The sequence below is a fragment of the Dipodomys ordii genome, unplaced genomic scaffold (genome assembly GCF_000151885.1).
Source record: "Dipodomys ordii isolate 6190 unplaced genomic scaffold, Dord_2.0 Scaffold16, whole genome shotgun sequence".
Taxonomy (NCBI): domain Eukaryota; kingdom Metazoa; phylum Chordata; class Mammalia; order Rodentia; family Heteromyidae; genus Dipodomys; species Dipodomys ordii.
In genome coordinates this window covers 1,930,470-1,942,924 of record NW_012267232.1, presented here as the reverse complement: position 1 = coordinate 1,942,924, position 12,455 = coordinate 1,930,470, and the positions used below count along the sequence as shown (strand labels likewise).

The 12,455-nt window shown below is 39.1% G+C and overlaps 1 protein-coding gene across 1 annotated transcript in view; it reads right to left on the bottom strand.

The window, feature by feature from the left end:
• Positions 1-12,455, bottom strand: part of Dlgap5 (discs, large (Drosophila) homolog-associated protein 5) — a 69,337-nt gene that overhangs the window by 18,030 nt on the left and 38,852 nt on the right. The window contains exons 5-9 of the mRNA XM_013012214.1: positions 12,334-12,451; positions 11,894-12,020; positions 7,858-7,943; positions 6,387-6,547; positions 1,274-1,369 (exon numbers count right to left, since the gene is read on the bottom strand). Of these exons, the coding sequence (XP_012867668.1) occupies positions 1,274-1,369; positions 6,387-6,547; positions 7,858-7,943; positions 11,894-12,020; positions 12,334-12,451 (588 nt within the window). The remainder of the gene's footprint in view (positions 1-1,273; positions 1,370-6,386; positions 6,548-7,857; positions 7,944-11,893; positions 12,021-12,333; positions 12,452-12,455) is intronic.

The window sequence follows — 12,455 nt, the reverse complement described above, 5'->3', positions numbered from 1 at the left end:
GTGGGATTTTATTAGATTAAAGCAGCAAAATTTACAGGAACAAGTAACAGAAAATTTTATAAGATTAAGTACAGGGAAGGAAAAATATGTTCTACGGAGCCATTGTTCCTTCTTTTTTTTTTTAAAACATCGTTCATACAAAAAAGCATACAGAACAATGAGGCTGGGCTGGAGGTACAGCGCAGTAGTAGAGTGTTTTTGACTGGTAAGCATAAGTTCCTGAACTGAATCCAGTGCTGCCAACAAACAAACAAACAAAAGAATATGGCTGCTAGTTAGGAACACAGACTCTGAAATGAGAAAATTTAAGCTGAAACCCAGCTCTACCTTGGGCAAGTGATTCAACACTTATGGGCTTCAGATTTTTCAATCATATAATAAGGATAATCTCATAGGATTATTATAAGGATAGAATAAATTAAACAGAGTACTTGGAATATTTAGCACATGTAAAAAATTATATACATTATCTACTGGTACAGTTTAAAGAATGTACAGTTCAAAGAATAAAACAGGACTGGGAGTATTGGTCAAGTGGTAGAATGTTTTCCTATCCAGTATTCACCCCAAATTCAAATAAAAACAAACAAGCGGGGCTGGGAAGGTGGCTCAATGGTAGAGTGCTTGCCTTGCACATATGAGGCCCTGGGTTAGATTCCTTAGCACCCATAAACAGAAAAAGCTGGACGTGGCACTGTGGCTCAAGTGGTAGAGTGCTAACCTTGAGCTGAAGAGCTGAGGGACAGTGCCCAAGCCCAGAGTTCAAGCCGCACAACTGACAAACAATCAAACAAAAAAACAAAATACAAGCGAACACTCATGATCTGGTAACTTAAAAACTTCTGGGTGCCCCAATTCAATCACAATCCTTGTACTTATTTTTCTCTAGAAATATCCTAAATTTCACGTTGATCATTTCCTTGTTCTTTCTTCAAAGATAAGTACATAACATATGAAATTTATTTATTTATTTATTGGTCCAGTCAAGTGGGCCTGAACTCTGGGCCTGGGCGCTGTCCCTCAGCTCTTCAGCTCAAGGCTAGCGCTCTACCACTTGAGCCACAGCGCCACTTCCGGCTTTTTTCTTTTTGCTTATGTGGTGCTGAGGAATCGAACCCAGGGCCTCAGGCATGCAAGGCAAGCGCTCTACCACTGAGCCACCTTCCCAGCTATGAAATTTATTTTTTATGAGTTATCTGAAGGTAAATGATTTTAAAGCTTAAAATTTGAGAAGAACTTTTTTCGGAATTCAGATTTAAAACTACAAACTTACTCGAATGACTTTTCTGCTGGTATTGTTGTTATTGTTTTGCCATCCAGATTCTTCAAGTTTGGTCAAATTGTTGAATTTTTGGTTAACATCTTCTACCTGTTAATAAAAGCCCAAATTTAATGTTCACAACAAGATTTTTTGGGGGGAGTGATGGTTCTCGAGTTTAAACTCAAGGTATCAAAATGGCTCAGTATTGTGCTACCTCTAAAGCCACACCTCCAGCCCTTTTTTCTTTCAGTAGTTTTTGAATAGGTCTTGCTTTATGTTATAGCTGGCCTGGAACGAAATACTCCTGTTTAAACTTCTTGTATAGATGAGATACAGGTGTACAAAATGTCCACCTTTTAATTGGTTATGATGGGGTCAGTTTTGCTCAGGTGTTGAATCATAATCCTCTTGATCTCAGCATTCTAAGTAGCTAGGATTACAGGCGTAAGCCATTGTATCTGGACTTGAAGAATTTTTTATTTTTTAAATTTTTATTGTGAAAATACTGTACAGAGGGGTTACAATTACATGGGCAAGATAATGAGTACATTTCTTATCAAGCATTGTAGACTCCTCCTTTGTTTACCCTTCCCATCCCATCCTTCTCCCACTCCCCACCCAGCCCTCCTTCCTCCCCCGCTCCAAAGTTGTAAAGTTCATTTTCGACATAACGACTTGTACGTCTCATTGTTTCAATGGGTCCACCTGTATCAACTATTTAAACGATTTGTTGACTTCAAGAATTTTTATGGTAAAATTATTAACTATCATTTTTGGTCTTATCAACTTCCAAAATCTGCATAAAAGATATTATGTATAACTCCTCTACTTCTTCTACATTATTTTAAATCACTAAAATGGTAAAGAAGATATCTTAATTATGTTTCTTTCTTTCTTTTTTTGGTTGATCATGCGGCTTGAACTCTGGGCATGGGTGCTGTCCCTATGCTCTTCAGCTCAAGGCGAGCGCTGTACAGCTTGAGCCACAGCGCCACTTCCGGTTTTCTAGTGGTTTATTGGAGATAAGAGTCTCACGGACTTTCCTGCCCAGGCTGGCTTTGAACCGTGATCCTCAGATCTCAGCCTCCTGAGTAGCTAGGATTACAGGCATGAGCCACTGGCTCCTGGCTGTTTATTTCTTAAATTACACAATACAAACATAATGTGCATATGTGCCAGTACTGGGGCTTGAACTCAGGGCCTGGGTGCTGTCCCTGAGCTTTACCATTCAAGGCTGGCATTGGACAACTTGAGCCGAAGCTCTACTTCTGGTTTTTTTGTTTTGTGTTTTTGGTGGTTAACTGCATCAATCTCATGGACTTCCCTGCCTGGGCTGGATCTCAGACTCTCAGGCATGAGCCACTGGTGCCCAGCTACAATTTTGAAAAACTTATTTATCCATTTCTCTATCAAGAGACATCTTGGTTGCTTCCCAGTTTTGGCAATGATGAGTAATGCTTCTATAAACACCACACATAGATTTCTGTAAGAACATAAGTTTTTAGCTCATTTGGGTAAGTGCCAAGGACTGCAATTGCTGTCCATATGGTAACAGTACATTTATTTTTGTGAGAAACCACCCAACTGTCTTGCAGTTCAACATGCCATCTTGCACTGTCATCAGCAATGACTGAGAGTTCCTGTTGCTTCACATCCTGTTGCTTCCTCACTAGCAGTGGTGGTGTCAATCCATAAGGTGTGCAGGTGTAACTGACTGCATTTAATTCCCTAATGTCAGATGCTGAGAATCTCTTCATATGCCTGTCTACCATCTGTTTATGTTCTTTGAAGAGGCATCTTGGTTCAGGTCTTTTAGATTTTTTTTTTTTTTGAGGGTATTAGGAATCAAACATAGAACCTCTTACATGCTAGGCAAGTGCTCTATGCCCAAGCTACAACCCAATCCAGTTGCTAATTTTCTTACTGGTGATTTTTCATATATTTTGGGTAGCAGTTTTTATATTTCTTTTACAAATATTTCCTCTCTCTCTCTTTCTCTCTCTCTGCCAGTCCTGGGGCTTGAACTCAAGGCCTGGACACTGTTCCTGAGCTTCTTTTGTTCAAAGCTAGCACTCTACCACTTGAGCCACAGCGCCACTTCTGTTTTTTTCTGTTTATGTGGTACTGAGGAATGGAACTCAGGGCTTCATGCATGCTAGGCAAACACTCTATCACTAAGCCACATTCCTAGCACTCTCTCTTTTTTTTTTTGGACACAACCTTATTATAAAAGATTTAATAATAAGGTGGCTATAGTGGTCCAAACCTATAATCTAAGCACAGGCAAAGGGGAAGCAGAAGAAGATCATGAGTTCCCAACTAGCCTGTCTCTAACAATAAAATCCCAAAACAGCCAGAACCCCATGGCTCATGTCTATAATCATAGCCACGTGGGAAGCTGAAAATGGGAAGAAGACAGTTCGTGGTCAGACCAGCAAAAAAAAAAAAAAAAAAATTGAAAAATCCCTTCTTGATCAATAGCTAGTGACAAGTGCCTAACTCCTCAAGTGCGTAAGAGGCTAAATTAAGAGGACTGTGGTTCCAGGCCAGCTGAGGTAGAAAAATCTATTGGACTCTTATCTTCAAAGACAGAAGCTAACTGGTAGAATATACCCTTCACTCCCAGCAATATGAAAGTCTAGAAGTAGTAAGATCATAGCTCAAATGCCTGGGCAAAAAGCAAGGTCCTATCCAAAAAATAACACAAGAAAAACAGAGGTAAAGGTTGTGTCTCAGCATTATCACAACCAGCCTAGGAAACACTAGGCCCTTAGTTCAAAACCCAAGTACTGCCACACAAACAAAATAAATAAATATAGAAGATTCAAATAATGCATTTACAACCTTGATCTCCATAAATACCTCCTGGACTAAATTGTTCAGAAAACTATGACAAAAATTTCTGTACATGCTCAGAATGAAAACTTTTTTTGGTGTTGGTCTTAGAGTTTGAATTCAGGGCTTGAGCACTGTCCTTGAGCTTTTATGTTCAAAGCTAGTGCTCTACCATTCCATTTGTAGCTTTTTTTTTTGGGGGGTGGGTGGGGGGTGGTAAATTGGAGATAAGAGTTTCTCAGACTTTCCTGCCTGAACTGGCTTCAAACCAGGATCCTCAGACCTCAGCCTCCTTAGTAGCTAGGATTATAGGCATGAACCACTGGCACCTGGCTGGAAACAGTTTTTTATTGTGAAAATACTGTACAGAGGGGTTACAATTACATGAGCAAGGTAATGAATACATTGCTTATCAAGCATTGTTGCCCCCTCCTTTGTTTTTCCCCTACCATCCCTTCCCTCTCATTTTCACAACCATACTCCCTCATCGCCGCGCCGTGCCACTCCCTTCCCCCCCAAACCCTCCCCCCCGCCCGCACCTAAATTATAAAGTTTTTCTTTTGACATAGCATCTCATATTGCAATGGGTCAACCTATATCCGTATTTAAACAATTTGTTTTTTTCCCTTCCCCTCCTCAAATTATACTAACATCAAATATAGTGAGGGGGTTTTCCCATAGAGGAGGGACATACAAAACATCAAAAAAAAAAATCATATGGTGCCTTATAAATATGTTAGAAACAGCCAGGCACTGGTGGCTCACGCCTGTAATCCTAGCTACTCAGGAGGCTGAGATCTGAGGATCACAGTTCAAAGCCAGCCTGGCAGCAAAGTCTGTAAAACATTTTTTGTCAGTTGTATGCCTTGAACTCAGGGCCTGAGCACTATTCCTGAGCTTCTTTGCTCAAATTTAGCTTCTACCAGTTGAGTCATAGTTCCACATCCAGCTGTTTGATAGTTAACTGGAGATAGGAGTCTCAGGGATTTTCCTTATTTGGGCTGGCTTCAAACCATGATCCTCAGATCTTTGTCTCCTGAGTAGCTAGGATTACATGGGTGAGCTGATGGCGCTGGCTAAGAAATTTTTTTTTTTTTTTAAATCGGTCGTGGGGCCTGGGCACTGTCCCTCAGCTCTTCAGCTCAAGGCTAGGGCTCTACCACTTGAACCACAGTGCCACTTTTGGCTTTTTCTGCTTATGTGGTGCTGAGGAATCGAACCCAGGGCCTCATGCATGCAAGGCTAGCACGGTACATACCACTGAGCCACCTTCCCAGCCCCTGAAACTCTTATATCCAATTAGCTACCAAAAAGCTGGGAAGGTGGCTCAGTGGTAGAGTGCTTGCCTACTTAGACAGTGCCCAGGCCAGAGTTCAGGCCCCACAACTGGACCCTCCCCACCCTCCCCCGCCCCAAAAAAGCTGGGAAGTGCAGCTGTGATTTAAATGGTAAAGCCTTGAGCACAAAAGCTCAGGGACAGTGCCCAGTCCCTGAGTTCCAGCACTAGGACTACCCCTCCAATAAATAAATAAACATATAAACTAATAATGTAAATACATTGTTATTCTGTAAACAATGTAAATATATTACCTCTAAAACCATAAATTAATGATATTAAAAAAACAACAAAATGGGTCACCATTGAAAAATGTAGTGAGTCACCCAATTGGTAAATGATTCTATAAACACTACTCACATCTGGGCCATAGGGCAATGTTGATTACATTTGTTTCCTCATAACTTTTGTCTAGATTTAATAATTGTTTTATTTTTGGTTTGATCCTAAGCACCACCAAAAAATAATGATATAACTTTCTTTTTCAAATTGGCTCTTTAAGTGATATTTTATATACTTATTTCTAAAATAAGCCCAGAAAGCTAGAAAGCATTCTCACCCAATTTCCTCTGTCATAGGACTTTCTTCATTAAATTAGAATTCTATGCTGTGCCACATTGTTGCATATCAAACCATAAACTCCCTGGGATGGGCAATTTACCTTTTTATCATCTACTCATACAATGCCTAGCACACAACAGGAATTCAGTAACTGCTCACTGAACTACTAGAATGGCTCATTTTTCCCATGCAAAATTGTTACTGCCACTAACAATTATTTCCTAACATTATGAGGGAAGAGAAGACCCAGAAGTTATAAAACTTAGATAGTGTAGCTTATAAAGCTGTGCCCAATAGCTCCTTTATTTTATAGATGCCTAAGCTTCTAGCACCTCATTTTGCTATTAATATTCCATTAAAAAATGATTATATCCAAAATACTTGATCACATACCTGAAAAGTAACCATATCCCAAAATCCATCCAGGTCTGTACAAGTAGTCTCTTTTTCACCTCGCTTATATTCACAGTCATTCACCAGTCCTTCAAACTGTTTGAATCTTTCCTTCATAAGGAGTCTTGTTTGACCTACTGCTGTTCGAATAAGATCTTTAGCTAAAAGAGATAAGAAATTAAGTTAAAAAGACAAGACTAGACCTTTACAGCAATACAACTAAATGACAAGACTATTTAATGAATTATTAAAATCTAAAATCTAGAAGGTGCTGGTGGCTCATGCCTATAACCCAGGCTGAGATCTGAGGATTGTGGTTTGAAGCTAGCCCAGACAGGAAAGTCCATGAAACTCTTATTGCCAATAAACCACTCAGAAAAAGCCAGAAGTGATGCTATGGCTCAAGTGGTAGAGCACTAGCCTTGAGCAAAAGAAGCTTAGGAAGAGCACCCAGGCCCTGCGTTCAAGCCCCAGAACTAGGAAAAAAAGAAAAAAAATTCAATATCCTAGGGCTTATAGAATCAAACTCTTACAAAACAAGACAAAAAAAGTCTGCCACAAACTTTGTCATATGAATATTGAGCATTAGCTATTTGCTTCAGCTCCTACTAATAATTAGCAATGTATGTAATAGACAGCATTCCACTTCTCTCATGTAATAAGAATTCAACCTCAAATAATTCATTGCATATTAAGTACCTAAGGATTTCATACTGTCAGCACATAAAGTTTTCTCTAAATAGCTTTGCCATGTAATAAGAATCTTTTAAGAAAATCCTTTTCATATTAAGATTAATTTTGATTCAGAAAACATTTTCGCCACTTCCAGCTTTTTCTGCTTATGTGGTCCTGAGGAATTGAACCCAGGGCCTCATGCATGCAAGGCAAGCATTCTACCACTGAGCCACCTTCCCAGCCCCCAGAAAACATTTTTGTGTAGATAAGACCAAATATTGGTAGCACTCATTTTTTAAAAATCTCAAAATACATGCACATTTTTATTTATTTTTGTGCTAGTACTGGGGCTTGAACTCAGGGTTTCATGCTTGTCTGGCATTTTTGCTCATGGCCTGTGGAATCCATTTGAGTCACACCTCTAATCCCACTATTTTGTTGGTCAATTTGATGTAAGTGCCTTTTAGATTTGTCCACCTGGGCTGGGTTTTTAACTCTGATTCTTATATCTCAACCCTCCAAGTAGCTATGGTTATAACTGAGCCACCATGCACTCAGATACACACATCTCTTATCCCACTGTAACACAGATAGGGAATATATGCTGAATAATAAAAAAATTCTTACTATTTTGAGAAATAATGACACTACAAAGTTGGATTTTTATGTTTCAGATAAATACAATCACATTAAAAGAAACAAAGCCAAGACATCAACAAATTCAAGTGCTCTGACCGTCATCCGGAATGTCCAATTCAAACAAAGCTAAGACATCAACAAACACAAGTGCTCTGACCGTCATCCGGAATGTCCAATTCAAGCTTCCTGTCCCACTCAAGGCAGACGGTGGTTAATTTCTCAGTTTCTGACTGGAGGATCTGTCTACAATTACGACATAGATTTCAATTTTACAAGTGCTGTCCACACTAGTACTGGTATTAGCATTATATTATGATACCTAATATTAGGAAAATAGAAAACAGGAACAATATACATTTTTCAAGAGTTCAGCTTATTCAGTAAGGAAAACCCATACATTTTTATATTCAAATTCATAAATGTAAGTCAATATTTTGTGTGTGTCTGTCATTCTACACCTACAACTTACAAGAATCCACTTGAGGGCTGGGAAGGTGGCTCAGTGGTAGAGAGCTTGCCTTGCATGCTTGAAGCCCTGGGTTCGATTCCTCAGCAACACATAAGCAAAAAGAAAAAAGCCGGAAGTGGAGCTGTGGCTCAAGTGGTAGAGCGCTAGCCTTGAGCTGAAGAGCTGAGGGACAGTGCCCAGGTCCAGAGTTCAGGCCCCACAACCGGAACCCCTCCCCCCCCAAAAAAAGAATCCACTTGATAGCCAGCTCTGTTGGCTTACACCTATAATCCTAGCTACTCAGGAGACTGAGAACTGAGGATGACGGTACAAAACCAGCCAGGACAGGAAAGTCCATAAAACTCTTATTTCCAATAAACTATTCAGAAAAAGCTGAGAGTGTCACTGTGGTTCAAGTGGTAGAGCACTAGCATTGAGCAAAAAGAAGCTCAGGAATAGCACCTAGGCCCTGAGTTAAAGCCTCAGGACTACTGAGGTTGGGCAGGAGATTCACTTGACTTCAGCCTAGGATTACAGGTGTGAGCCACCTGCACCTGGCTCAAAAGTCTACTGTTTTTTTTTTTTGATCAGTCATGGGGCTTGAACTCTGGGCTTGGGCACTATCCCTCAGCTCTTCAGCTCAAGGTGAGTGCTCTACCACTTGAGCCACAGTGCCACTTACAGTTTTCTAGTGGTTTATTAGAGATAAGAATCTCATGGACTTTCCTGCCCAGGCTGGCTTTGAACTGTGATCCTCAGATCTCAGCCTCCTGAGTAGCTAGGATTACAGGCGTGAGCCACCGGTGCCTGGCTCAAAAGTCTACCTTTTAAGCTAACACTGCTAGCTTGTTCTCTTGTTTGTTTTTGTTTTTGGTGCCAGTACTAAGGGCTTGAACTCAGGGACTAGCGCTCTCACTTGGCTTTTCCATTGGCTGGCACTCTACCAGGTGAGCTACAGCTCCATTTTGGTTTTCTTGTTTTTCTAAAATTTTGGAGTCAAATATTCTTTAGTATGTATTGGATTCTCTGATATTTCCTATGGAACAAGGCTACCCAAGTACCTACGCTAAATGGGAGTCAAGTGATAGGGCTGACAGGATCTATCTCTCTGGTTATTAGGCAATGGTTCTTACCTGGAGTCAGGCACATTTGATGATGCCTGCAGGCTTTTTTTTTTTTTTTTAAATCATTATTACTAACTTGGCATGCTATGAAATCCCCACAACATTCACATAATTCTAAAATGTCAATAATGGTAAGGTTGAGAAACCTATGTCTGAGGAAAGTTGAATCTGTTTTTACACAAAAAAATCTCAGCACATATGGGAGGTAAAACAATATAGCTGCTATGGAAAACTGTATAGCAGTTGCTCAAAAGAAGTAGAATTACAATCTGAATTAGCAATTTCACTTCTAAGTGTATGCCCCCCAAAGAACAGAAAGCAGAGCCTCAGGTGTTTATGAGGCCAAAACATAGAAGCACCCCGAGTGTCCCTGACAGGGGAATGAGTGCTACTCACACTTAAAAAAGGGAAATTCTTAAAGACAGATAAAATTTGAGTATATGACGTATAAAATCAAAGCTAGTCACAAAAAGATAAATACTAGGCACAAGTGTATAATCTCAGCACTCAATGAGATAAGACTGGAGACCCGTTTGAGATCCTGCTGCAAAAAAATAAGAGAAAAAAATTATCTCTTCAAACTTAAGATAAAAAAGAAAAAGTGGGGCTCTTTCCACCTCTTCCATCAGCTTCACAGAGGGAAAAATTGAAGATAGTTTTTGTTTCTGAGCTTAAAAGAAAAATTTTGTTGCTTATATTCAGTGGCAAAACATGTAATGATTAGCTCTGATACTACACAGTTGGTTCAGTTGCTTACTACTTCAGTGATTCAGTTGTATAACATTAACAGACTAGATAATCTCTAAAATCCTTTGTACTTTGAAAATTTTATGCTCTAGGAAGAGCTAAATTAAGCTGGGCACACTGGTGGCTCATGCTTGTAATCCTAGCTACTCAGGAGGCTGAGATCTGAGGATTGTGGTTTAAAGCCAGCTTGGGCAGGAAAGTCCATGGTACTCTTATTTCCAATTAAACACCAGAAAACTGGAAGTGACTCTGTGGCTCTAGAGGTAAAGCACTAGTCTTGAGCTGAAGAGCTCAGTGACAGTGCCCAGACCCAGAGTTCAAGCCCTAAGACAAAAAAAGAAAGAAAGAAAGGAAGAAAGGAAGATAGAAAGAAAGAAAGAAAGCTGAATTGGTTCTCAAGCATATAAAATACTCATAATAAAATGAACGAGTAGCTAGGCGTTGGTGGCTCACAACTGTAATACTAACTAATCAGGACACTGAGAAATGAGGAACAAGATTTGAAGCCACATTGAACAGAAAGTGCCTAAGACCTTTACAGCAAAAAGGTGCAAGTGGAAATATAGCTTAAGAGGCAGAGTGGCAGCACCCAGGCACTTAGTTCAAGCCTCAGTTCTGGCACAAACAAAACTAAAACAGCCAAAAATTACCCAAATGAAGTAACTATGGTGAGATAGTATTTCTCACCTACTTGAATATGAAATCAGAATACAATAGTATACATTACACAATGGGTTAATATTTTTAGAAAAGAAAAATGTCATATTTATCTATATATGCATTATTCTGAAAAAGTTCACAAGAAATGATTAATTCTGACTTCTATGGAAGGCTCAATCTATGGGGTTGGGACAGTACATTGGGAAGGATATTTTTCTTTGAACTGCAAAAGATTATGCAAGGGGATTACAATTTAACCTGTACATCTAAGTATCAGTGTTCTTCACAGTGACCCCTTCTATCCTTCTCACCATCCCACTTCATGCTTCCTCCTAGACTCATTTCACATTTCCAACTTCCACTTCCTTCCTCACATATGTACATTAAATATTCTGGTTGTACTTGGCCCCTGCTCCCTTTTTCATTCAGCTCCACCTGCCTCCATAAGCCCTGCCCCTCCCCCTTAAACATCTTGTTTCAGGTTTCTAATGAGATTTGTTACATATTTTCCTATCCTTTGGGTAAGAAACCACACAGAACGTATTAGTTACTGGAAAAATTAAAATTTAATAACTTAATAAATTTAATAATTTAAGTGTAATAATTAGTATATGTCTAGGATCCTAGCAGATGAGTACTATAGCTCAATCGTTATGTACATATGACCATATAAGATGATGCTAAGCAAAATAAACTCCAAGACATGGACACAAACGGTTTTTGTTGTTGTTTTAAATGTACTATGTGATTTCTTTTTTCTTTTGTGTTTTTCCCCCCTATGGTTTAATCCCCTGTTATTACTGTATTTGATTTTGGTACCCTGGGTACTGTATACACGTTTATCTGAATTAGGGAAGGGAAGGGGAACAACAAAATGGTGAGACAAAGGACAAGGGGGAACCAATGCAATAGCAATACAAGAAAATATGTTGGAAATGATCTGTACTACTTGTTGGGGGAGGGAAGGAAAGTGGGAGAAAAATGAGGGAGAGGGTTAACAAGTTTGACAAGAAATATACTTACTACCTTACTTATGTAACTGTAACCCTTCTGTAAATCACCTTGACAATAAAGTTTTTTAAAAAAGTTAAGTGAGAACCATCCAGAGTAAGTTTCCCCCAATTTACTATTTTAAATATTTGCACATAAAATTAAGCATGTTCAATGTCTATACAAGAATGCAAAAATTTTCTGCTAGGAACAAGCAGACAAACCTGAAATATGGCACGTCGTGCTGTGGCTGAGATAGCTGACCTCCATTTATTTCAAGTGATGGGGCTTCTTTTATCGGAAGGCAATTTGAGTTTTTAGTAATAGCTTCCTTCTTACTTAAGTCATGTTCTACAAATTAAAGAAACCATTACATATAAATTTCAAAGCAATTCCCTAAAATGCCATCCCTCACAAAAATGTTTTAAAAATCCTTCAATTTTCTTTAATGTTTAACCTGAATTTTTGTTTTGCCTGAATCGTTTCATTGTCTATTTCTTCAAGAGTTTCTCACTTGTTTTTCTATCCTCAAATTTACATTTACATCTTCCTTCTCTGTCTATATTCCTAATTTCAACTTTGTCCGCCTCTGAACTTTATGGCCAAAAAGAGCTCCATAATCCAGGAAAATAAATCATATAAAAACTGAATTAAAATACTGTACCTTCTTCACTAACAGGTAGAGAACTCAAAGGACATTGCAATTTCTTCAAATCTTGCTGTACTGTCTTGGTAGAGTAAGTGATACATTGTTGGGCCAAGATTTCTTCTCTTGCTTGAGTCTTA